This window comes from Coffea eugenioides, chromosome 1, assembly GCF_003713205.1.
Source record: "Coffea eugenioides isolate CCC68of chromosome 1, Ceug_1.0, whole genome shotgun sequence".
In the NCBI taxonomy this organism is placed as follows: Eukaryota; Viridiplantae; Streptophyta; class Magnoliopsida; order Gentianales; family Rubiaceae; genus Coffea; species Coffea eugenioides.
This window is the reverse complement of record NC_040035.1, coordinates 11,918,354-11,941,634: the sequence shown is the minus strand read 5'-3', so window position 1 is coordinate 11,941,634 and position 23,281 is coordinate 11,918,354. Positions and strand designations below refer to the sequence as shown.

At 36.0% G+C, this 23,281-nt stretch overlaps 2 protein-coding genes across 2 annotated transcripts; one reads left to right on the top strand and one right to left on the bottom strand.

Annotated features, from left to right (window-relative positions):
- The first annotated feature begins 11,886 nt into the window (after positions 1 to 11,886).
- Positions 11,887 to 13,713, top strand: LOC113770407 (linolenate 9R-lipoxygenase-like). The gene is made up of 2 exons (XM_027314882.1): positions 11,887 to 13,041; positions 13,558 to 13,713. Exons 1-2 carry the CDS (start codon positions 11,887 to 11,889, stop codon positions 13,678 to 13,680), a joined length of 1,278 nt encoding a protein of 425 aa, XP_027170683.1. The 3' UTR covers positions 13,681 to 13,713.
- Positions 13,714 to 13,809: 96 nt separating this feature from the next.
- Positions 13,810 to 22,191, bottom strand: LOC113770322 (DNA topoisomerase 6 subunit B). Its single transcript, XM_027314773.1, has 19 exons — positions 21,949 to 22,191; positions 21,752 to 21,804; positions 21,146 to 21,243; positions 20,934 to 21,039; positions 20,624 to 20,761; positions 20,417 to 20,468; positions 20,145 to 20,209; positions 19,792 to 19,898; positions 19,581 to 19,683; positions 19,269 to 19,354; positions 18,914 to 19,110; positions 18,126 to 18,241; positions 17,914 to 17,999; positions 17,744 to 17,816; positions 15,916 to 16,007; positions 15,595 to 15,733; positions 15,425 to 15,519; positions 15,174 to 15,348; positions 13,810 to 14,191 (listed from the first exon to the last, which is right to left on the bottom strand). Exons 1-19 carry the CDS (start codon positions 22,040 to 22,042, stop codon positions 14,045 to 14,047), a joined length of 2,022 nt encoding a protein of 673 aa, XP_027170574.1. The 5' UTR covers positions 22,043 to 22,191; the 3' UTR covers positions 13,810 to 14,044.
- Between the last annotated feature and the right edge of the window lie 1,090 nt (positions 22,192 to 23,281).

The following is a 23,281-nucleotide window of genomic DNA, read 5'->3' as shown; positions in this document are numbered from 1 at the left end:
ATTGCAAACTCAATTTTACTCTTCTCTTCCTGTAGACAACTTGGTAATCGCTCTTCTCTTGCTTTACTCTCTTTTTCTACGTACCAATCGCTACTCCTTAGGAGCTATAAGCAATTAAACATCTTTAGAAGTAATCCGTGTTATTAATTTTACTTCAAAAAAAAAAAAACATAAGAGGTATTTTACATATTTATCGTGACACTTGGTGCTGTTAGTATTTTTTTTTACTAAATTTAATTTATGCATACTTACACTTAATGTTGATATCTTAGGGGGTAAAAATGTTGATATCTTAGACAAATTGGCGTGTTTGAATAAATTCAATAAAATCAAATCAATTCCATGTATTAAATTATATCTCATTCTGTGAATTTGCACACTCCTAATGTTTGGATCCGAAGTGCAAAAGTTTAACTTTTCATAGGAAGTTCATCTGCAAATAAGGATGCTACATGAGCATATGTTATCATTGTTGATCTATCTAAACTTAGGGTAAGTATTCAATGTTAGCTAGCAGGTCTTTAGAATTGTTATTTTTCTACGTCTCATTAGTCTTAAAAATTCCATTACTATATTTATATTTCAATATCAAGTCTTAGAAGTTTCTTTTATGAAACAATGAGTTTTATACTATATATATATATATATATATATATATATTACTTTTAATTTGACCCGCAATTTTTACAGAATCATTCAACATAGTTCAATGAGAAGAGTCAACTTTGGATAAAATGAGTGACTAGTCTAAACTGGTTCAGAAAATTAACTGAATATTTATCTTCTAGAAATCATAATTAAAAAAAAAATATTATATTGTTTACGATATAAGACATGCATTCAGAATAATAAAATAATTAATTTTTAATGCTATGCCAAATTAATGCGCAAACAGTATCCTTTATTTTTCCTGGTCTATGGGACAATATCTTCTAGGCAAATTGGAAGACCAATTCTTCACTGAATATAACACAAAGAACAAACAAAATAATCTTCAATAGATCTAGTCTTGCAGCAATATATGACACAACTTTTTTTTTTTTGTTTAAAACTAATATGAATCAAGAAATTGTATGCACTGGTTAGGAGAATGACGAATAAATTGACCAAATTCTCATGCTAGAAACTGCACAAACCCAATTATATACTAGTAATAACCTGTCTAATCTAGAAGTGAGATGCCATATCTCATCAAATTCAGCGAATTGACTAATTCTAAATACAATTTGAGAAATCAGTTTCCCAGTTGACTAATTCTAAGTGCATTTTGGGAAATAAGTTTCTTTTTTTTTTTTGGAAATAAGTTTCTTGTTCTCCCCTATATTTGGATCAGTTGCACTTTAGGCAGAGAATTTGAAAATTTTCAGGTTCACCCTTAGAAGAAGTTGTGTTACAAAACCTTTGTTTTTGGATGGTGATGCATTTAAGCTTTTGGTCTACCCTTTTGCCTTAGATCTTAATTATTATAAAGTTCATCAAAACACTAAACTATTCTCTCGTGATAAATTCTATTAAACACTTTCATTTTGAACAATTTGCTCCAATGCACTTGCTTTGCTAGCTCTTTGTCCAATAACCAATTTCTGTGGTTTGACCAAAAAAGGCACACCAAGATTGCGTAAAACTTTTTTGTCCAAGTAATTTGTTGTAACTAGTTGTTTCAATACAAACAGGTTTCTGTAATTTGAAATGTATCTAACTGCTGCAATATAATATTCAAAAGATCATTTGACAAGTGGACTTTGAAATTTGGATATAGAGCTTAATAAGGTCCAGTTGGAAAAAGTAGACAAACATTGGAACATGGATTTTCTAAATTAAGAGTTTTGGATGTAATCTCTTGACAAAAAAGCAAAAAAATACATAGATTAATTGTTTAAGGACTAAAAATGGCATTTAATTGCCTGCTGACATAATATAGTGAGCCATAATTTCCAATGTAGAGTAATTGATTTATGAGAAAGCTTTTACTTAGCAAAAAAAAAAAAATACAAACTTACATATATAGAGAATAGAACTACTAAACCAGGAGACAAATAATTATTTACTCACTATGGTGAAGTTTGAGGACAGTAATGTTGCCATTTACTATTTGACAGCACAAAATGGTTTTTGAAACCCTCTACTAATCATTTTCGCATAACAACTAGTGAAAATATATTTCTAATACAAAATTGCACAATGGTTCAATAAACACAACTAGTCTAGCAATGAAAATAAGAATGGAACGATTTTTCATTCACTTGAATACATTTTCGCACTAAAGTTTGCAAAATTTGTAATTTACATTGCAAAACTATTTCCCGATGTGACGTGTATGATTATGGAGGAAAAATGATCAAAACCTTCTTAATTTCCACTTTCGTGGGATTGATTAGTGAAAAAGAATTCAATCAAAGAAAGGCACACATATTTCACGAGTACAAATAGCTCAATTACTATATGGAGGACCAAACTCATGTGCTTATTTCGTAGAATAACAAAGCAATTTTGGTGCCCGGCAACGAAAAATGGTTTCTTAAATACTCTAATCATCAACTTTTGAAAAATAATTTCTGAAATGGAATGGTAGAATAGTTTTGCGGGTACAAATCATTAAGATGTTAAAACAAGAAATGAACCATTTTTAAATTAATTGTGTAGTTTTCTAGATTAATGGTAGCAAACTTTTATAATTTTGAATTGTAAACCTATTTCATCATTCAGTTGAAAATTTCTAAGTGACATAAATTAAGTAAACTAGAAAGTCTTACTAAAATAATTGAAAAAAAAAACTAGAAAGTCAAATTACTTGGTACCGGTGGTTACTTCACAATGATCATTGAGAATATAACTGAACTTGACATGTATGCTTACATTTGGCTGTTCCCTGACCAGATCCTTACATTTCCACTTGCGTGTTTGACCATCAGCTTCTTGCAACGTAACATGACTTGCATGTGTAAATAAATGAGTCTCATCTCTTGCTTTAGAACTAGAAATATTTGGAACAATTAAATAGCTTCTTCCCCATTGCAAGTTTAATTGCTAGGCTACATCTCGAGGTATGTCTTCTTAATTTGATCTATTGTGCTTGCATTCTTTTGCTTTCTACAAAATCATAAGTTGTTGTGGTTGTTTACATGATGAAATGTTGAGTGTACACAAATAGTGAAATGCTATAGTTGTAAGAAGTAGTTGGCGTATTATTTGCATTTAGTATTCTTTGAATTCGCTACAAATTTTTTAGTTCAATTTTGTAGAATCTATGTCTTTTTTTGAGCAAAAGAAAAATAAGAGAAAAAGAAGACATTAGATTCTATGAAATTGAACTCAAAAATTTGTGGAGAATCTATGTCTAGTCAAATGCTCATTCCATTTTGTCTAATTGTTTCCAATGTTGTTGTCTGATGATGTTAGGCAATGTTGCACTTGAAAGATGGAGGGATATGAGATAGACTAGAACAAAACTGATGATGTTAGGCAATGTTGCACTTGGGAGATGGAGGGATATGAGAAAGACTAAAACTTTTTGTTCTTTATTTTTTTGTTATAGTGTTTTCGCTGTTGCTTCTTGGAAAATTTGATAAATAGTCGCCAACATATTTTGAAAATTTCAATTTCTTGTTGAATATTTGAAATGGAGCCATATGGTTATGAATGTTTTAAACTCATAAGACCATATTCCCTTCTATTATATGGGTTACACGTGTGCGTTAAGAAGAGCATGATTAATTTTTGTAACTCTTTCTTAAAGTTTAGGAATTGCTTAGAAATTATTTTAAATTTTTATTTTTTTTATTTAAAATTTTAAAAATTTCATTTGTGTCCTTATATAAGTCATTTTTCGCCTCCATTCCCCAATATCCCGTTAAAAGTTTAGAGAAAAAAAACCTCCCACAAAGTACCCCATTAATGCACATTTCTAAGTAGCGCCACTCTAGACTTCTTTTTTTTTTTTTTTTTTAATCTTCATCTTTTTTATGATTTATTTTTACTAGGAATTACATCTTCTTTAATGCAAATCATCATTTTAATCTGAAGTTTGAAATACACATGGCTTTTCTGGGAGTGGACAACCAATTCAACAAAACTGTGAAGACAAAACTTGTAGCGTATTTATTGGAAGAGAAGCTAAATTTGGCTATTTCGGAGGCAAACGTTTTACACATAAGGTGTTAGGAAGGGTTGCCTTTAATCGAATACAATTTTGTTATCCTTTAAAGTACTTTCAATGAACATTCAAATTAGAAAAGACTTGCAAACTGAAGCTTTAATCAGAAAATCAGTTTATTTGTTAAACCAATTTGGAATAAAAAAATTTACTTTTCTAGCATTGCAAAATAGTTAATTTTTCAATTTTGTGGTCTTCTCTAGAAAAACACTTGTTCTGCAACAGAGGAGCATGTTAAAGTACTCCTACGTTACTATTCCTAGTTTAAAGAGTTAAGATAATTTTGCTTGTCACTGAGAAATGTTAAACCTGCATCCATAGTTTTAGAATCTGAAGGATTACACTTTTGATGATATCACACATATTGAAATAAACCGAATATTGTGTTTTTCTCGGAGGAAATATTTATAATTCGAGTATTTAGACTGGCATATCAACAGTAATACTTGTCAAGCAGATCCTAGTTTTCTTCATAGTACTATTAGAGAGGCTACTTGTTAACCATGTCAGATTATGATCAACAAAGCCATGTAACATGTCGCATTTCAGTTATGTACTAATATTAGTAATTGATTTTGTGCTTGAATGTTTTAGTTGGAAGAATATGGATCCATCAGTATCAGTTGATGATTTGTTCTCAAGATTGCACCCATGCTTTCCTGTCCAAACAAGAATCGCAATAGTGGGAGCTGGTCCGAGTGGATTATCTGCTGCATATGCTTTATCCAGACTTGGTTACTGTAATGTGACAGTTCTTGAGAAATATCAATCTGCTGGAGGAATGTGTGAATCTGTTGACATTGATGGTATGACTTAAATTCACAATGTTGATGCTATATCCAAAAGTAGTGTCCTTATCAGTTCTTTAGGCATTGTAAATTGTATGTATAATTCAAGAATGTCTATTTGTCTCATAGTAAGATGCTTAAATTGACTAACCAAGATTTCATCTTCAGACTGTTTGAGGCCACAGAGAATAAATGGGGAGAACTTAAACAATATATTGATCTTTCCTGAAATTAACCTAAATGAAAATAAGAAAACAGATAACAGATAACGAATGTAGCTGTACAGAATCAAATCTTGTGTAGTTCAGATTATTAGTCCATTACATGATAAGTTCTGCCTGAATTTTTTAACGATCACTTGAAATTCATTTGCACAAGCTAAAAAGGCCATGACCATAAAACACTTGAAACTGATTAAGAGATTGCAATGTTGTCTTACAGGAAGGATTTATGATTTGGGAGGTCAAGTTCTGGCTGCCAACAGTGCCCCCACTATTTTTCATTTGGCAAAAGAAACTGGGGCTGAACTGGAGGACTTGGATAAAGATATCTTCGCTCTAATTGATAGTAGAGGAGGAACAATTCGTGACATGAAATTGGTGGATGACTATGTCTCCATGATCTCTCTTACACTGAAACTTCAGGTAAGTTATGACTAGGCCACAAGAGACTAGTACAGACTACTGTTTTTAATTAGTTTGAACTACTGATTTCTGTTTATGTTCCCCTCTTTGCAGGATGAAGCGAAAGAAACTGGTCACCTTGGGGTGCATGGTGTCAGTAAAATTGCTTCAGATTTATCTCCTGCCTTTCTCAGGAATCATGGCCTAAAATCGTTTCCTAAATCAGTATCATATGGTTTCACAGCTTCAGGGTATGGATTTGTAGAAGACATGCCTTATGCTTACGTCCATGAGTTCACAAGGACCTCCATGGCTGGAAAAATCCAGCGGTTTAGAGGAGGTTACATGGGTTTCTGGCAGAAGTTATGTGAGCGCCTGCCTGTAGAATTTTGCTGGAACACTGAAGTAATATCAGTTAGGCGCAACTCAGATGGCATCATTCTTAATGTTAAAGATGAGAATGATATTGTCCAAGTTATGGAGTTTGATAAAATAATTATCTCAGGAGCTTTCCCTTTCAAAAGTGGAAAGATTTACAGATCACCTTCCACGAACCTTCCAGGTTTGTTGAACTAATAACATGTATAATTCGCTGATGTTATTTCTTTGCATTATTTAACAGGTTTCAATTGTAGGAAGTATGAATGAGTGCCTGGACATGAGCATGCTTGAGAAGGAGTTATTCAGTAAAGTAGAAACTATCGACTATTATACCACCGTTTTGAAGACAAAGGGATTGGAGCATATTCCAAAGGGATTTTACTACTTTGAAGAATTTATGATTGATCCTGCAACTTTAGGAAACCCTGTTGCAATGCAGAGATTTTATGGAGACACGGACATTTTTCTTTTCTGGTCTTATGGAAATTCTTCTGATATCAGGGGTTCAACTGTTACTGATCTTGCAATAAATGCTGTAGAAAATATGGGAGGTCAAGTTCAGAAAGTGGTTTTGCAACGGCAATTTAAGTACTTTCCTCATGTCAGCAGTGAAGGTATGTGGGTAGATTTAAGGTAAAGATGCCTATTTCGCACTAAACATATTCTGATCTTTCCCTTCTAAAACAGATATGAAGAATGGGTTTTATGATAAGCTGGAACATGAATTGCAAGGTCAGAATAGCACATATTTCATAGGTGGGCTCATGGCATTTGAGCTAACAGAAAGAAATGCATCCTATGCAATGGCTCTAATGCGGAAGCACTTTGCAAGCAATACTCCTGTGCCAGATTTTCCATATGTTAAGGCATGAGATTCCACTTCACTTCGTATACAGCTTCATATTCTAGAAGTTTCAATTAGCCACCAATTATGCTGACTTGAAGCTTGTTCTTTGCAGAGACTACTTCCATTGAACTCAAATAGGCTGGCATTATCTTGTAAGCCATCAATTGAATTCCCTGGGATACAATTTCCAGATCTCCCTTCCCTCAACAGCTATTTGAGACACTGGGCAACTCATACTGTTACTCAAGATAAGATTCTTTACACATGGATCAATGAAAAAGGAGACAAGGTAGCTCAGAGAACATTTAAAGAAATGGATACAAATGCTTCAGTCATTGCCTACAAGCTCTTAACAAGCCAAAAGCCAACTATCAATCCTGGTGATAAGGTTCTCTTAGTCTATCTCCCTGGCCTTGATTTCGTTGATGCCTTCTTTGGGTGTTTGAGAGCTAGAGTTGTCCCTGTACCTGTCATTCCTCCTGATCCTCTGCAAAGAGGAGGACAAGCACTTCTCCATATCAGCAACATTGCAAAAAGGTGCAATCCAGCTGCAATCCTATCAACTTTTAGTTATCATCTCACTGTTCGTGCAGCTTCTGCAAAGAACATGATTTTATTGAATGGGAAAAGCAAATCCTCTCTTCACTGGCCCAATCTTCCATGGCTTCACACTGATGCTTGGATCAAGAAATCCATAATTTCTGCAGAATATAATGACATGGATGATCTCAGTGAACCTAAATCAGATGAGTTGTGCTTTCTTCAATTCACATCGGGTTCCACTGGGGAAGCAAAAGGAGTCATGATCACTCATGGTGGGCTAATCCATAATGTGAAACTTATGCGAAGAAAATACAGGAGTACATCAAGGACCATACTTGTAAGCTGGCTGCCTCAGTACCATGATATGGGACTGATTGGTGGACTTCTTACAAGTATGGTTAGTGGGGCATATGCCATTTTGTTCTCACCAATGACATTTATCAGGGATCCACTGTTGTGGTTGCAGGTTATCAGCAAAAATCATGCAACTCATAGTGCTGGACCAAACTTTGCCTTTGAACTTCTTGTTCGAAAATTAGAATTGAACAAGGTACAGAATTTTGATTTGTCCTCCTTAGTTTTCCTCATGACTGCAGCTGAACCAATTAGGCCAGCTACTTTGAAACGATTTATTGAGCTGACTCAGGCTTTTGGACTCTCCCAAGAGGTAATGGCTCCTGGATATGGCTTAGCAGAAAATTGTGTATATGTGTGCAGTGCATATGGAGAGGACAAGCCAATTTTGGTTGATTGGCAAGGACGTGTTTGTTGTGGTTATTTCAATCCAAATGATAAGGATGTGGATATCAGAATTGTAGATCCTGAGACAGGTAAAGAGCTTGAAAAATCAGAAAATGAAGGGGAAGTTTGGGTTAGTAGTTTGAGTTCTGGAGTTGGTTACTGGGACATGAAGGAGCTAAGTGAAACAACATTCAGAAACAAGCTTGACAACCACTCAGGAAAGCTATACCTGAGAACTGGAGATCTGGGGCGAGTTATTGAAGGCAAATTATTCATTACTGGAAGGATAAAAGATCTAATCATCATCGCTGGACGAAATATTTATTCCTCAGATATTGAGAAAACAGTTGAGAGCTCATCTGAAATTCTTCGTCCTGGCTGCTGTGCTGCTGTTTCTGTTCCAAGTGAGATCTTATTGGCAAAAGGCATATCTGTTCCTGATGTTTCTGACCAGATTGCCTTGGTTGTCATTGCCGAGGTTCGAGAAACTAAGTTCTCGTCACAGGAAGTTGTTAAGAAGATTGAGACCCGTGTGGCAGAAGAACATGGTGTCATTGTCGCTGCAACTGTACTGATCAAGCCAAGGTCCATCAGCAAAACTACATCAGGAAAGATAAGGAGGTTTGAATGTGCCAAAAAGTTCATCGATGGGACATTGAGTGTAATAGTTGAGCCAGCAAGTAGAGACAACAAATCAACTCCTAAGTCTAAAAGAAATTCATCACATCCTCAAAAAACAAGAGATCTTTCTTCAACAATGGGTACTGTCAGTAAAAAAGACATTATAGAATTTCTCAAGGGGCTGCTATCCGAGCAGACTGGAATTTCTAGTGCTAAGATCTCCACCACTGAGAGTCTGGTATCCTATGGTGTTGATTCCATTGGTGTGGTACGAGCAGCTCAAAGGCTTTCAGATTTTCTTGGAGTTCAAGTTGGTGCAATCGACATTTTTACTGCAACTTGTATTGATGACTTGGCGAATTTTGCTGAAAATCTATTAGTCAAATCCCGCTCTATTCCTACTTTGCCTGGTTCTACCTTGCCTGGTTCAACTGCTACACAAACAGTACCAAACCGAGCTGAAGTGGATTTCAAAGTTTCAGAATCACAAAAGTTGATTATTTGGATAGCCCATCTTATTGCTCTTGCTTATATTTCCTTGTTGCTGACATGTCCTGCATACTTGTCAGTTCGTGGTTATACAGTTCTTGTCTCTTGGACACATCCATTACTTCAAAGAAGTCCTCTGATTGGATACTTAATTTCCCTTGCATTTGCTCCTCTATCTTGGATATTCTGCATTTGCTTGACCTGCTTCTGCATAGCATTGTTTGGGAATTCAGTTTTGCAGCCAAATTATTGGTTGTCTCCAGAAATTTCAATTTGGTCTCTGGGATTTGTTAAATGGTGGTCACTTTACAAGGCTCAAGAAGTTGCTTCAAAAGTTTTAGCAGTACACTTGAGAGGAACAGTTTTCTTAAATCACTGGTTCAGGATGCTTGGAGCTAAGGTTGCAACATCTGCTGTGATTGATACTATTGATATCACAGACCCATCTTTAGTCTCTATTGGAGAAGAAGATGTTATTGCGGAAGGTGCATTGCTTCAAAGTCATGAGGTGAGAAATGGGATCCTATCATTCTCTCCAATCCGAATTGGCCAAAAATCCTTTGTCGGTCCTTATGCTGTAATTCAGAAGGGAAGTATTATCGGAGATGGTGCTGAAGTGTTTGCCCTGCAGACATATGAAGGCAACGGAGACTGTAAGAACTCAAGTGCCAATGTGGTCCAAAAGGTAAGTAAAACCTACAAGCATAAGGTTTAAACTTTATTGCAAATGTGATTGCTTTTATGGAATTGCCTTGATTATTTTGCATTCTTCTTACCTCCTTGTTCACTCAGAACTAACTGGCAATCTAAGAAAATACATCTTATTTTTCCATTCAGCTTTTCTGTTTATGCTGGATCTGAATTCACATTTGGTACAAATACAGCTAACCTTTCAACTTCTTGTGCGAGTAATTTCATTAGTTATACCAACAAATTGGAAGTTCCTGTTAAGAAAATCTGTCGTAGTTAATTAAGCTATGAATGGATCTAAAGCGTAGAGAAGCTTTTGATGTTTCATTTTAGTTACTATAGATGCTTTTTACTTTTTAATAAGGAATGCTCAGCTTACAAAATACAATTCAGACCCTAGACACGCATTATGTAAAGCAACATATCATGCAAGTCACTTTAATGAAATCAACACAATCCGAGTGTTTCATTTAGGACATTTTGACTAGACACCTCAATCCTTTATTACCAATATTCACAGAGAACATTTTGAGCAGACTCCCGAGCTCGTGTCTCAGCTTTCCATATCACTTGACATTTCAAATTTTTCATTTGAAGCCTGTAGGTATTCACAGTTTCTTCACCTTGCTTCTTCTGTAGGATTTAGGTCTTTCTTTAATTATGTGGATTTGTTCTTTTGGTAAACTTTTTACTTTTTCCCAACAGATATGCAAAATCCAGAAATCTACTTGTTTCATGAACTGAACCTTGGATTGACTTTGATTACTATTATTTTGGTTTGATTCTATTGGCAACTATAAACAAAAGAACCAAGTTTATAATGGCCTTTTCTTAAAGCATATCCTATACCGTATCTTCTTTGTCATGTTGCCAGCAGATATACACATGTTATCCTGATGACATAATGGCAGAAAATGTTGGAAAGATAGATTGACTTTACTGTGACAACAAACATTTCTGGATAAATAGATTTGCCAAACTAAATATCCATGTTTTTGCGTTCTCGTCTATTGACTTCTTTTATGAATGTTCCATTTGCATTATATTCTCGGCAATGTTTTTTGAAACATATGAATCTCAATTCTTGAGAAACTCAAATCATCTAAGCACAGATACCATGGGCATGAAAGATTATCTCATGTTGTCTAAAGTAAGAATATGGATCAAAAATCCAATTTTTTTCATTTGGGATACATAAACTGACCTTTGTGTTTTCTACATTCATGATGGCTTTAGGGAAAACTGTGTCAAGAAACCATAAGAAAGCCTTCCGGAAGTGAGTCTACCATTCAGTTTTTGGGTATCTACATGGTTAGTTGTCTTAGCAGCTTATCAGCAGCCATTATCTATTTATTCTACATTTGGATTTTTGAGAAGGATATTTCACTTGACCACTTCGGATACTTTTGCATTTGTGGGGCTTTTCATTGGTTGCCTTATACAATGGTGGCCTATGCAGCTATTTTCGACAGTGCCCCTTCAAACCCAATCATTTCTGCCTTTTTAGTTGCTGCTGGTTATGCAGCTCATGGCTTTATCCTGAGCATCTTCACTGGCATCTTGAGTTCTTATCTTCAAAGAGGAGAAGCAAATGAAAAATATCTTAGCTCTTGGTTTGCTCACCGATTGAATGTTGCTTGCCATGTAAGATTCGCCAAGTTCCTCTCAGGAACAGAGGCTTTTGCCATGTATTTGCGTCTTCTGGGAGCAAAAATTGGTCAGAACTGTTCCATCAGATCCATTAACGCTGTTTTAGATCCAAAATTGATCTCAATCGGTGATGGTGTACATTTGGGTGACTTCAGCCGGATCACTCCAGGATATTACTGCCAAGATGGATATACTTATGGAAAAATTGAAATACAGGAGAACTCAGTTCTTGGGAGTCAAAGCCTCATCCTCCCTGGTGCTGTGGTTGAGAGAGATGTAATTCTTGGTGCAATCTCAATTGCTCCCAGCAATACAGTTCTTCAGAGAGGTGGTGTATACTTAGGGTCGCAAGCTCCAGTAATGGTCAGAAACATCATGTATTCCTTGGATGAGAGGATAGAAGAGATGGATGTGAACTATAAGAAAGTTCTAGGAAATCTTGCTGCAAATTTAGCTGCCACAACCCTGAAAGTAAGATCAAGGTACTTCCATCGGATTGGCGCAGCTGGAAAGGGATCACTTGTTTTCTATAAAACCATACCAGGCTTCCCAAACCATAAGATCTTCTCTCCTGGAAGGTGTTACCCCATAATTATCCGCCACAGTAACTGCTTGAGTTCTGATGATGATGCTAGGCGCGATCCACGTGGTGCAGCAATAAGGATCCTGTCAGAAGGAAAAAGTCCTTTACTTGATTTGACGCTGAAAACAGGCAAGGCGTTCCACGCTCGTACAATAGGTGATTTTGCTACCTGGCTCGTATGTTCAGCTGCTGCACGAGAAGAGCATGTAAAACATGCTCCTCATGTACGGGATGCTATGTGGGGATCTCTTCGACAGCCAGACTCTTATGCTGAACTTCATTACTACTCCAATTTCAGCAGACTATTTAGATTCGAGAATGGACAAGAAATGTATGTCAGATTCAAGTTGAGGCCCTTCAACAAGAACATCGCTGAGGACTCGGGCAAGGTGGAGCCTATGGGTATACTTCCACCCGATACTGGTTCAATCCCTAGAGATGAGAAAGACACTCGCCCCCTACTCTTTTTAGCTGAAGATTTCCAGTGTCGCGTGAATTCTCCTGACAAGGTCCGTTACGTTCTTCAGTTGCAAATTCGGCCTGTTCCTGAGGATGCAAGTATAACTGAGATTGCACTAGACTGTACCAAGCCATGGGATGAAACTGAATTTCCGTATATGGAGGTGGGAGAGATAATTATTGATGAAATGCTGACCAAGGAAGAATCGGATGGCCTGGAGTTCAACCCATTTTTTCGATGTCACGAAGTGGATGTCATCAGGGCTACATCTTACAATCAAAGTGCCTCACTTGATCATGGCCGTTCAGTAGTCTATGAGATATGCCAACATTTAAGAAACAGCAAGCCACTTCCAGAGACATGGAGGATTTTCCTGGATCGAACTGATGTTAAACTGGATTTCTCAGGCTGTCCCATGGCAGCGAAGTTAGAGAAAAAGGAATTGGGCAAAGTGACATTGGCTAGAACCTGGTACACGACACTCTGGCTTACGTCCGTTCAAGCCCTGCTGCAAATTTTCCTGCCATACTTTCTCTTGGGACTAGTGATCAATATCCCATTTAACTGCATCTTTTCAATAAATGAAAGCAAGAAAATCTGGGTGTTGCCTTTGTTCTGGGTTTTCTCGGGACTTTTAGGTGGACTTTTATGCACTCTGACCAAATGGATTCTGGTAGGGAAGAAGGAAGAAGGTGAAACTGTTCTGATCTGGAGTAAAGCTACCTATATGGACACCATATGGCAGGCTATAAGGACTTTAGTTGCAGAATATTTGATGGGAATGACAAGTGGATCGTTTCTGTTTGGGATTTGGATGAAAACTCTGGGTTCAGAAGTTGCTTGGGACCAAGGAGCATACGTAGACAGCACAGAAGCTTTGCTCAATCCTGAAATGGTGAAGATAGAAAAATACGGTTCTGTAGAAAGAGAAGCTTTGCTCTTTGGACACATCTATGAAGGTGAAGGAGGCAAAGTGAAGTATGGCAAAATTGATATTGAAGATGGTGGGTTTGTAGGAAGTAGAGCTGTGGCCATGCCTGGTGTGACTGTGGAAAGTGGGGGAAAACTTAATGCTCTCTCCTTAGCCATGAAAGGAGAGATTGTCGGGTAAGAGATCCCCGAGCTGTGGAATGTGATGAAATATGAGTTTCACATACAACAAAAATGCTGCAGATGTTATTACGCAGCAATAGAGGAGGCAAAATTGAGTTGGCACTCCCATCTTTGTAACTTCTACCAATAAAGAATCAACTAATCTATTTCATTCGAAATTCAGGGTTCAAAGTTGAAATAGGTTTAATACAGCAACGTCATTTCCCTGACTTTGATAATGGATTGGGATAGAGTACCTATCTAATATACCTTGGAAGTTTGAAGTAAACTCAATACATGTGTGGATAAGTAAACAAGAAGACTACCTGTAAGAAAGGAGAAAAGTTCCTCATCCCTTAACGCAGGGATTTGTATAAAATTATCTATTGGAAAAGTCTGAAAACAAATACAGGACTCTGGAAATCAACAAATTTACTTTCTCCTTCCAGTGTTTGTATATAGATATTTTCCCTGGGTTCCTCATTCACTCCGCTTTGTGTGGCATATTCCAGAGCCATTTCATAGTCCACCTGGAAAAATAGCATTAGTCAAATGGAACCAAAGATGAGAAATCATGTTCCAAAATAAAATTAACATCTAACACAACATAGAGAGATTGAGAATTTCTAGGACGGCATTTTGCGTACTCCCCTGTTATGTTATAGCTCAGAGTACATATCCTCCAAATTTTACCAGAGGTTGGAGATGTCAAGTAATATCATTCATGGTTAGCTGGCTGACGAGCTCAATAACTGTTAGCAAAGGTTTCAGAATGACATATGCCAATGCCAAGTTCAAAGAAAGTTTGGGGCCGAAGGAGGTCAGGCATCAAAAGTTAAATTACAGGCATCAGATATATGCTTTTGATATCGCGGGAAACAAAACTAGTGATATCAGCTGCCTCACATGCTTTGCAGCCAAAAGAAAGGGAAAAACCCTTGTATTTTCTCACAACTGAACATTAAGGGCTGATAAATAAAATCTATCCAGCTATTAATGGATGTTTTCCCATAGATATTGGCTAGCATGTAGCAATCAAAATAATCACATGAAAACAAACAGAGCACAAGAAAATAAACTGGCATTCCACCAGTTAGAAAGAAATTTTTTTATGTTTTTGGAAAAAGGCCAGTAGTTCAAGGTGCTTGTGTACCTTCAATATATATATATATATATAGGCTTAACGTCTATTCATGGAAAAGCTAAAGGAGTAGTCATGAAATTTTTCATACTGATCTTTGACTCTGAGCATTGGATCATATTTTTGGAGAACTGAAACGGAAGAGGTGGCCAGAAAAGACAGGTTGATAAAGAAATTTTGCCAGGAAAAAGGAAAAATCAAGTAGATAGTAAATGTTTATGTTTTCGAACCAAATAAACTATGCACAGGAAAATAAATTAAACAATAATTGACCATTGTCAAGCCAGAGAGACAACATAAGATAGACAAACAAGAAAAATGCTTATGCCTATTTGAACAGAACTAGAGGACAATAATATAAATCAGCTCACCTGTTCGACATGCTGTGCAAGCTTTTCACCAAGTGTTTCTCTTGTAATTATATGATTTGAAACCTTATTCAGAACTTCTGCATCCTCATTAGTATAACGCTTCCTTTTAGATGCATGCAAATGTGACATCTCTTTCAGAACGTCATATATGGCACCTGTGACATTAGGAATATACCTGCAGCCAGCAGAGATACAATTCAGCTTAGCAAGTACAATGCTAAGATTAGTTACCATTCAACCAAATGACGAACTTGCTCAAATTTCGCTTCCTCTCCTGCTGCTCCCGAGCCTGAATTCTTTTAAGGATCTTGGATTTCAGTTGAGTACAGCACTGCTGAATGGATGTCTGTTTTTATAATAGTGTGAGGCCCCAAAGAGTTTCTGATCACTGCAAATAGTATTCTTACAATCTAACCTATACCTTAACAGCAGCAGCTATCTCACTTATGTCATCTCCAATGTATTCCTTCCCGGTCCCTTTAAAAGGTATTTTGGTGCTTACAATGCTGACGAATACACCAATCTTGTCCTGCGCCTGGTTTATTTTGTAGCTATTCCAACTGAAAAACAGAATTCAAACCAAATTTTGGCTAAAACATTATAACTTATTCCTTTCTATGCATCTTTCAGTGGGAAAGGAAAAATGCCCAAAATTATGAACTTATCCTTTTCTACATTAATATAGCAAAAAAGAGATATACTACAACCAAGAAAAATGTCTAAAAATTATAGCTTATCTTACTTAATTCTCTTCAAAGCAGTTCGAGTGACAACATCAGCACCTTGCTCGAACAGAAGTGGAATCCGGTTAGCAAATCGGAATATGTTCACACCCTATAATAACCAGGTTTATGTAAAGTTTAAAAAAAAACACACACACATTCATGTTTACTTAGAAAGGGTCAACTGGTCCAGTAACTTGGAAAATAATCGATCAAGAAGAACCAACAAAATTGCTGTTCAACGTACTAAGGGACAAGATATCATACAATTAAGAAACTAGATATGTTCAATAGATTGGCAAGCTACTCTTTGATCAAATCATAAAAAAGAACTTGACAGAGCATCAATTTGGAAGAGAGATAAGGTTTCTATTGACTTCAAACAAGGGCATGGGGATGCATTAATGTAGCCAAAATCTATTGCAACATAATTAAGCCGACCTAGAAAAGTGGAGGGTCTGTGAATCCCAAAGTTATGGGAGATAACTGATGAAAATTATATACGAATTTCCAAGTCCTGGTTTTGTCTATGTCTGAAGGTTTCTAGCATATTTAACCCCTACCAAATGACATCAGTTGAGACTTGAAGTAATAGAGTTTATGCTTTTAGTATCTCATAAGTATTACACATTCATCACATCACATAGCCATGCCAAGTTGTATAATCCAAAGAGTATCATATTTCTACATTGATCTCCATCAAGATTTTCTAATGATCATGCTGACCTCACTAAGAATTTACACACATTTGCAATCCCTTTTTTTTTTTTTTTGGGGGGGGTGGGGGTGTTGGGGGAGGGAGAGAATTCTGTTGTTGGCAATCCAAAAAAATTTCTTGCAAGTTAAAAGTTGTTCATGCAATCAAAAGACGTTCTTTATAAATTCTGAAATTAAACCTACAAAATTGACAGACAGAAGACCATAATGCTCAGTTCAAAACATTGATGGCTGAGAACCTACAGCTTCAAAAAAGTTTGAGAGCAAATCCAGGTGAACCTTGGAGAAGTCAGAGGAGATCACACAAGCTTATCCTCTTAGTATGCACTTTAACTTTGGACTTCATTGTAAAGGAAAGGAGTGGAAAGATTAAAAGATTTGTAGGAATAGAGTTTCATCAATCACTCTTAAAAATTGTCATCACTGTTCTGTTTTCTTTGACTTGTGCATTCTTTTTACAAGGCAAGGACGGATAAAGACGAAGGTAACGAACAATAAATTTTTAAAAGATCCCCTTTCTTCTCCTCAAGGAAAAAGGTTAAACTGAATTACTGAAGAACTTGGACACAATATTTGAGATTGTTTTTCATCATTCTGGTTTTCAGTATTACATTTGGCTCATTGTAGTGTGCTTGTGGACATGATGAAATAGCTGTTTCTAACATCAATATTTCAGGCATTGTAATACGTTCCCTCACAGATCAAATCTTAACTGGACTACTACAAACAGATTAAGGAACTTGCTACTCTACTGTGCTTGATCCATGTTAACCAAGTCTCAGAGACCAGACGGTTGAACTCCCATTTACCCATTAGTCAATCCAATGCTGGTGCAACTTTTGAGAGACCAATTGAAAATTTCAGCTTGAACTTTTAAAAAATAAAACAGGTTGATTATATCATCCTAGCAAGATATATCACCATTTCTCAAAAATCAGGATTATTTGATCAGAAATATAAAGCAATTTGCCGCATTTACAGTCATGAAAAATTTTCAATGTGTGGGTAAACCACTAGTATACTCAATTTCATGTTCCAAACACAATATTTGGATAACATCATGAAAACAAAAGTGGACCAGATTATACATTTATTACCAACAATCAAAAATAGAAGAGATCAAGAACTAACTTGCTTAACATCTTTTCCACCAACACTGACTCCAGCTTCGACAAGAAAGGGGTGGCCTTCAAATACTTGAGCACTGAGCAAGTTGCAAACCCACTGTTCAACTTCCACTTTTATATCTTAAAAGTCAACAAAAGTAATATTGATTTAGAAATGCAGCTAAAAGGTACAACCTTCCTGAATAAGTAGCAACCATGTCTGGATGTAACTCCTTGATAATTCCCAAGCGTAAGTTGTATTCCCCTGCAGGACTAAGACACTGCAAAAGGCTTAGAAATTGGAATAATTTACAAACAAAATAATTGAAAAATCAGCCAAAAACATATTGTTCTAAATAACAAAAGCAAGAGCAAAGGTGTGTTCTTTAACAAATGGATGAACCTACATCACCACTTGGATCATCAAACTTGGCTTGACGAAACAACTGATGGATACGAACTATTTGCTGGGAAGTCAGTGACTTGACCAGCATTTTGTGACTGAAATCTGGTCCCATTTCCCCTGAAATTAAAATGCTAGATATATCACAGTCACCTTTTTTTTTTTTGATTTGTGAAGGAACTCATGAAGATCTCATCATATACTCATCAGTAACTGAATATCCATTTAAAAGATACCAAAACATGTTCATTCAAGAGTTACAGAATCAAGAAAATATACACCATGGAAGGAACTGATTCGTACCAGTTCAACTAACCAAAGTTCACTGTCATCCAAGGCATTCATCTTCAGAATATACATTTCTTTTTAACTCTTTTAATAAAAATTTTCTTAAGCCGTACGTATATGAACAGCGGCCAATGAATATATTCAGCACACTATAAACTTAAAGCAATTATACTTATAGATAACCCTTTGATTACATCACCATATATATGTGTGTGTGTGCACACAGTATGCATGTGGGTTGTAAGTATATTAATTTCAAAGGTTGTACTCATAGATAACTCTCTCTCTCTCTCTCTCTCTCTCTCTCTCTCTCTCTCTGGTATGTATTTATACATATATATTTACATATGAATATCTGTTTCAGTATGATTTAGCCAACATAAATCTGCTCGCACTTTCACCAACCCGTGGAAGACACCAATTCACCAGATATTGTACAATAACATGAGCATTTTTGTCCTCTCAGTTGTATAATCAGACATCGAGGAATCAAGTTTGTCTTACCAATTAGTCGCTCAGCATGAGATTTACTAATGTTCACAAATTCATGCTGAAGGAGTTGCAAGAGATTCTGCTTCGAAGTCTCTGCAATAAGACGCTTTATCAGGAGCAAATCAACAGCTGATGGATGGTACTTGGTCTCAAGAGGAACCGGAGGCATTATGTCTGTCCTTCTCGCAAATTTTACCGTCACATTTTTACTTTACAAAAATTGAAGAAATTATTAAATCAGTGATATGAATCTCAAAAAACAAAAACTGCATCTCTTTTAAGTGTGTCTGCATGTATGCATGAATCTATACATGTATGTGCCCATAAGTGTGTTCGTGTATGTTTGAGAAAGAGTGAAAGAGCATACTCTGGTGCATCTGACAGAAATCTGAAAAGAAACTCAGCATAGGGTGTTATAACAGCCATTTGACGCATGTAGTGCAAAATCTTGGACTGCAACAAAGTAAAAAACAGTTAGCGTGAGAGGCAAAGTGTACATAGTTCCAATTGGCCATCTTTCCACACCTAAACCCCAATACAAAAGGATAAAAGAAAAATGACAGAGCAGTCTCACTTAGAAAATTGAAATGTTTCTGAAGGGTAATTGCAAGTGCATGTATTGTGCTCAACTTGAATTAGATCCAAAGCATATGAATTACTTCACCTAAGAAATACATACCCGATATGTTGTCCAATTCCCCTCAATAACTATCTGAATTTCAGCTCCATGCCACCGCTCCTTCTTGTCTTGTTTTTCATGTACATGAATGTGAGGGATGTTCCTAGCGAAAGATTAATCACAATAGTGTACTATATTGTCAAAGTAAATACAAAATATAGACATGTCAGGTAATGATAGCCCAAATTGCTGGAAATAGAGAACATTGTACCTATGAATATCTATGTCTAGCCTGCAAAATGAAGTATAATTTTGGCCCTTCATTGATGATGTGATTTCAATGGGAAGTCCTGTACTCATCTTGGACCAAATTAGGGCCTGCCAATGTCAAAACATACATCAATTTCTATATCAATGCATGACAGAATTAGCTCAAAATCATTTACAACTAAGCAGACATGCAAAGGCAAGTCCAAAATACTTCATAAACTCCACTTTTTAGCAATTACTATTGTCTTCAAAACAAAAGCAACAGACAAAGCCATAACCATATTGAGCATAACTTACAACCTTTAGATGAAACATGGTAAAAGAAAAGGCTCAATGCCAAAAATTCAAACCTACCATCTTAGCACCAAGACCAAATTTCCCACGAGTCTGCTTCAAGCCATATTTTGTCCCAGACAAAACTGCATAAGTATATATAACTCTTTTAAATCCAAAATCATGCAGGCATTATGGGAAATTAGATCTCACATCAGGAATTTTACCCAGCAGCATAGGCAACTAGCAGTAAAACAACAGAGAGAGGGAAGGAGGGAGGGAAGGGGAGAGAGAGAAACTCAAACGGATTCACAAGAGTTTGCTGCATAAGATACAAAACATAATGCGTATACCTCGTCCAAACATATTGGGGATATCATCATGGGGCATCCCTTTTCCATTATCCTGGATAACATAGAATGAACTTTCAGTGGAGCCTTGCCACAATCAGTTCTACAAAGTTCTATGTACATCATAAAAGATAGATCAATGCATATGGCTCTTTACATGATAATGAAAACAGAAAAAGGCTGTAGCAGCTCAATACTTTTGCATCATACCTTACAAGTCACCCTATAGTATGAGGTTTCACCACGACCCTTCATGGCCTTTGAAGCAACTGGCTCTTTCACTTTTTTTCCAAGATTAGCATTCTTTGCCTGGATCTCCTGAATGCGAGCTTCCTTGGCAAGTCGTTTCTAAAAATCAAAGACAATATGACATTATTTCAGTGGACAATATTTTAGTGGCAAGCAAGTTTCATCGTTCATGCTATGAAAAAAAACTATATAAACTATTCTGATTGCTTGGACCAAGTGCAAGTTTTCCTAAACAGAACTCCTTAAATTGATGCTAAGTTCACATACACACCTCTCGAGCCTTGGCCGACTCAAAATCATCATATAGCTCTTCATCAACACGTTCATGTTCAGCAAGCCCAATCATGGAATTGAATTTGCTTCTCACTATCTCTTCACTAGAACGGTCAAAAGCTCAGATCAAAATCAATTTGCAAAATAATTAAGATTATTTGTTTCCAATTTTGTCAAGGAAATCCGAAAAAAGATGTTCAGTAAGCTCACATCGTTATTTCAACAATAGGAAGCTTCGAGATTGACTCTGCAGAATCAAGCGCATTTTCAACAAGCTCTCTTACAGTTGTGTATAAACATTTTCCCGGCTGAATAAAATAAACAAATTATCAAAATCCATTCAAGTCATTAAACAAAAATGCAGAACACCTTACCCCGTTCAATAATAACTTCAAAACTGATTATTATCCCTTTCTTTCATTTGTTTCTGGAGCTAAGTTTCTACTAATTCACAAATAAATGATTCCAATCACCGCTCTTCCTTCCCATCCAATATCAAATATTTTCTATCTCCGCCTAAGTACGAAGAAACACACAAACATAACAAAAACAACAATCATACAGCAAAATACCAAACAAGCACGCTTAAACTCAACACGAACTCTCCAAATGCAGGGTTTTCAAACACATTGCGGATCATTTCATTCTACCACAAACCTTCGAATTTCAGCTGAATGCATCTCCCTAATCTGAAATTGACATCTCCGTCCACACTTCTCACCAAAATTACAATTACACAAACACAGGCATGCACTGCCACTCTCAGATTGTGTCTGTGTGAAAATGAAATACCCTATTATAAGTAAATGAACTTACATTGTCAAATCCAGCAATATTCTTATTATCTGCAAAAAACTCAGCTGGAGACTCTGCATAAATCCCACCAAAAAAAAAACAACAAAAAGAGAAGAATCCCTTAAATTAAAATCAAAATAAAATAAAATCATCACCCAGAAGAGAGAAAAACTCGAAAAAAAAAAAACACACACACACAAAATAATGGTTGAACTTACTCTGTTTGAGCACGCTATCTTTGGGTTTTCTGGGAGTCTTTGATTTGGATTTCTTTTTTCCTTCTGGGCTCTCACTACTTTCTCCAATCTCCATTAATTCTAGAAATTTTCCTTCCTAAAAATTCACCTGAAAACTTTGAAATTGAAAATACATAGTCTTAAATTTTCCTTTTATGCTTCTGGCTTGTTTGATAACAGGCTAGGGTTTATCAGTTATAACTGATTTTGGGAATTTAAGGGAATTACTAAGGTGCCTCTCATCTGTTTTGCTAGTGATGGTATTTTTGCTTCCTTGAAAGAGCCGATGATTGATCTAGAATCTGGGCCCCGTTATCGAAGGGTTTAAATGGTCCTATAGAGGAGGATATCTAAGATCCGTTGGATGGAATTCTTTTGTCATATTTGACGGTCAGCAAGTTGAAAGGAAATGATTGACTACGGTGAAGGAGACATCCGAACTTCTCCTCATTGCAATGCATTAGTCCATCTCCCGCCTTTTCTTTTCATCTCTTTTTTCTTTTTGTTTTCATCTATTTTCCTTGAAATGAATTTTTTTTTCGAATCAATTTTTTTAAGCAGCATCATTATGGCATTTTTTTTATAACAATTAATAGGCATAAATCATAGTTATTAAACTCGGTCCGACTCGACAGTTCAACCGATCAACCGGCCATGAAACCGAGCCGGGTTCTTCATAGGATCGTTTCTGCATTCAAATCGTTGACTTTTCAACCGGTCAATCCGGTGAACTGACCGATTTTATGAGGAACCCAGCCTATATGGAAAAATTTTGTAAAGATGTGTAGATGGAAATTGGAACACCCAACCTCAAGCATATGAATTGCATACAATTCCACTGGACCAACCACCCACTTGTTTGTTATTCTGTCATTCTTATATCATATAGTAGACTTTTATTCTTATTTTGTTTCTCCAAAAGAAAATTTATTTAGACTTTTTGAATAGTAACATTTTATTATTCCCCAAACTCTATAAATTATGAAATTGACTTAAAAAATAACATATTACGCAATTCCTTTTAAAGGAAAATATCTAAACTTTTGCACTTAAAATTCATAAATAAACTAGATAATTACACTTAGATAAAATTTTATACTTGAAATTTGGTAGATTACTAATTAAATTTAGGTTGTTAATTCTTATAAGAATCGATGATTCTATAATAAATTAGACTAATTGAATATTTATTATGGCATAAAAATTATGAGACATAATATTTAAATATATTTAGTGACCCACTGGTTAGACCACTCACCCACTGGTTGAACCAGTAACCCGTTGATCCACCTCTTTCACCGGGTTCCTCCCCGGG